General features: G+C 49.7%; 1 protein-coding gene across 1 annotated transcript in view; it reads left to right on the top strand.

Annotated features, from left to right (window-relative positions):
* The window catches only part of snai1a (snail family zinc finger 1a), a 3,422-nt gene extending 1,326 nt beyond the window's left edge, over positions 1-2,096 (top strand). The window contains exon 3 of the mRNA XM_062546031.1: positions 1,337-2,096. Within this exon, the coding sequence (XP_062402015.1) occupies positions 1,337-1,521 (185 nt within the window). The 3' untranslated portion in view covers positions 1,522-2,096. The remainder of the gene's footprint in view (positions 1-1,336) is intronic.
* The last annotated feature ends 404 nt before the right edge of the window (positions 2,097-2,500 follow it).

The following is a 2,500-nucleotide window of genomic DNA, read 5'->3' as shown; positions in this document are numbered from 1 at the left end:
ACACACACACACACACATACTGGGACACAGTTACGCTCATGGCATCTGCTGTCAGCTCTTCAGAGAGTCACAAACGTCTCCAGACTTGCCTGTCATGCACTGAATCACTGCCAAATGTTGGTGTTTTTGTTCAGCTGGTTATGTGTGATAAAGACAGACCATTCCCACACAATGTTGAAACAGAAAGCAGGTTTGGTGACACATATAGCAGATGAGTGGAGATATAGCATAGCAGAGATGATCCTGACAGCTTAACTTGCTTGGGTTGTTGTTTTGAAAGTTGTCAAGACATTCAACATCTCCTTGAATCCAGAACTGATCCTTCTCTTCTCCTGAACCAAATGCTAGCTTTATAGTATAAAATCCAGCCAGTGCTTTTCTGTAATAGCTTTAAGTGCTAGCTCTTCTCCAGATCATTCTCGTTATCATGATCAAGTGCTGAACCCATTCACAGGCCTTTTTCCCAGTCTATTAGCAGTGTGGAGTGACGGGAAGTCTGTGAAGCTCTGCTAGTTGATTAGCTTCACCCCCCACTGTTAGGCAGACAGCCATCACATGTGATGGGTCTTGAGGCCATCGCTCATTGATCTGGCATTGTATCAGTAGCACTCTGGAACAATGCATCTACAGGGCTAATCCAATCGGCAGCCCCCAAGGAGAATGGTGCAACTCTCCATGAGAACAAGGAGATCAAGGGGACTCCCGCGTCTTATCGTTGACACTCGCGAGTCACTTGTTTTCCCTGCATTTTAATTAGATTAGTGGCCTGATTGAGTCAAGGATAGTTATCAGCTGCCCTGTAAATGGAAAACTGTGTGCTTGCCGGTTGGAAGTGGTGGATGCTGGTACTTTGCACTGTGTATGCGCTCCATTGACAACCCCACATTGATTGCAAAGCTGTTTGCGATCGTGGCTGCTCTTAACCCCCCACGGTCTGCACTCTGATTCACATGTTTGCATAAAGATGTTGTTGGGACGGTTGAGACGGCAGAGCCTTCTGCACCGTATTTGCATCAAGGACTTAAGATATTTTAGGGTGATATTGAACCTCATAGGAAGTTTGTTTATCTCAAGGTTTGTTAGAGGAATAATCCAACACATTTACATCTAAATGTATCATCGATCTATAGCTAAAGGAGCCATTTAAGTGCAGATAATGCCACGCGTGGTGAAAATGTAGGACATTTATTGATTCATTTGTTTGTTTGTGGTATGTGTTGTTAAAGTTGGTCATTCATTGTTGGCCTAGGCTAGTTTGTAATCTCTCTTTCTCTTTCTCTCTCTCTCTCTCTCTCTCTCTCTCTCTCTCTCTCTCTCTCTCTCTTTTTCCACCAAGGCGAGCGCCCCTTCTCCTGCCCGCACTGCAACCGTGCGTTTGCTGACCGCTCCAACCTGCGGGCCCACCTGCAGACGCACGCCGACGTGAAGAAGTACCAGTGCAGCACCTGCTCGCGCACCTTCAGCCGCATGTCGCTGCTGCAGAAGCACAGCTCCGCTGGCTGCAGCGTGCCCACGGTCTGACCGCAAGGCATTCTGGGAGAACACGGGAGAAAAGGGGGTTGGGTCGGGGAGGGGAAGGTGGTCACCTTTGCCCCCTCCCCCACCCACTTAACTCCCCCACAAACACATTACCAAAGAAAAAAGAAAAACGAAAGCGCCGTTCTGCGCCTTTAAGTGCAGTCATTTCACTCACATGATGTGGAACGAAAAAGCGCCGGTCTGCACCTTTAAGTGCAGTCATTTCACCCACGGCGGAACGTTTTCTCTCTCGGTACTGGAGAGACTGGGTTTTTTTGGACAGTGGGTTTCTCTGTTGCTGAAAATGCAAAGCCAACAAATGTGTGCCTTCGAGAGCGCGACCGACCAGCAGCTGCTCGACATTCGGCGGTGCCTCCTTCCCTCCCTCCCTCGCTCGCTCCCTCCTTCCCTTGCTCCCGCCCTCTCGCTCTCTACCCCGTCCATAAGAAGGCTCCCTGGAGCGGCAGGCTTGGGAGCAGTGCCCTGGTGGAGAAATGGTGCTTCTCTGACTAATTGTTATTCCAGAGCGGCCTTCGGTGCCGGCCGACGGAGACAACCGCCGACCAGGGACAGCTGCCGTCAGGTGGGGGGTGGGTTTGGGGTGGGGGCAAGGCTGTGGGGAAGGTCTGTGTTTTTTTCTGTCTCCTCTCGTCTTTTCTCTCGGACACATCCATTGCACACACATTTAGGCTACTCACTAATTCTCTCTCTTTCTCACACACACGCGCCACACACACACACACACACGCAACACACACACACACACACACACACACACACACACACACACACACTTACACATGCACAGCTGTTCCCTGTGGTGAAGCATAAAGACAGGGTGCTAACAGGTGTAGTGGTACTGGCCTTCACAGGGCTGATAACAGGTGAGTTCCACTTGTTGTTTTGCAAAAGCAGAGCAGAGGGAGATAGAATGATGCAGGTGGGATGTTGTTGCTGTTTGGTGTAAACTTAGTAGGAAGGA

Source organism: Sardina pilchardus, chromosome 9, assembly GCF_963854185.1.
Source record: "Sardina pilchardus chromosome 9, fSarPil1.1, whole genome shotgun sequence".
Lineage (NCBI taxonomy): Eukaryota > Metazoa > Chordata > Actinopteri > Clupeiformes > Clupeidae > Sardina > Sardina pilchardus.
This window is presented reverse-complemented; position numbering and strand designations above follow the sequence as displayed.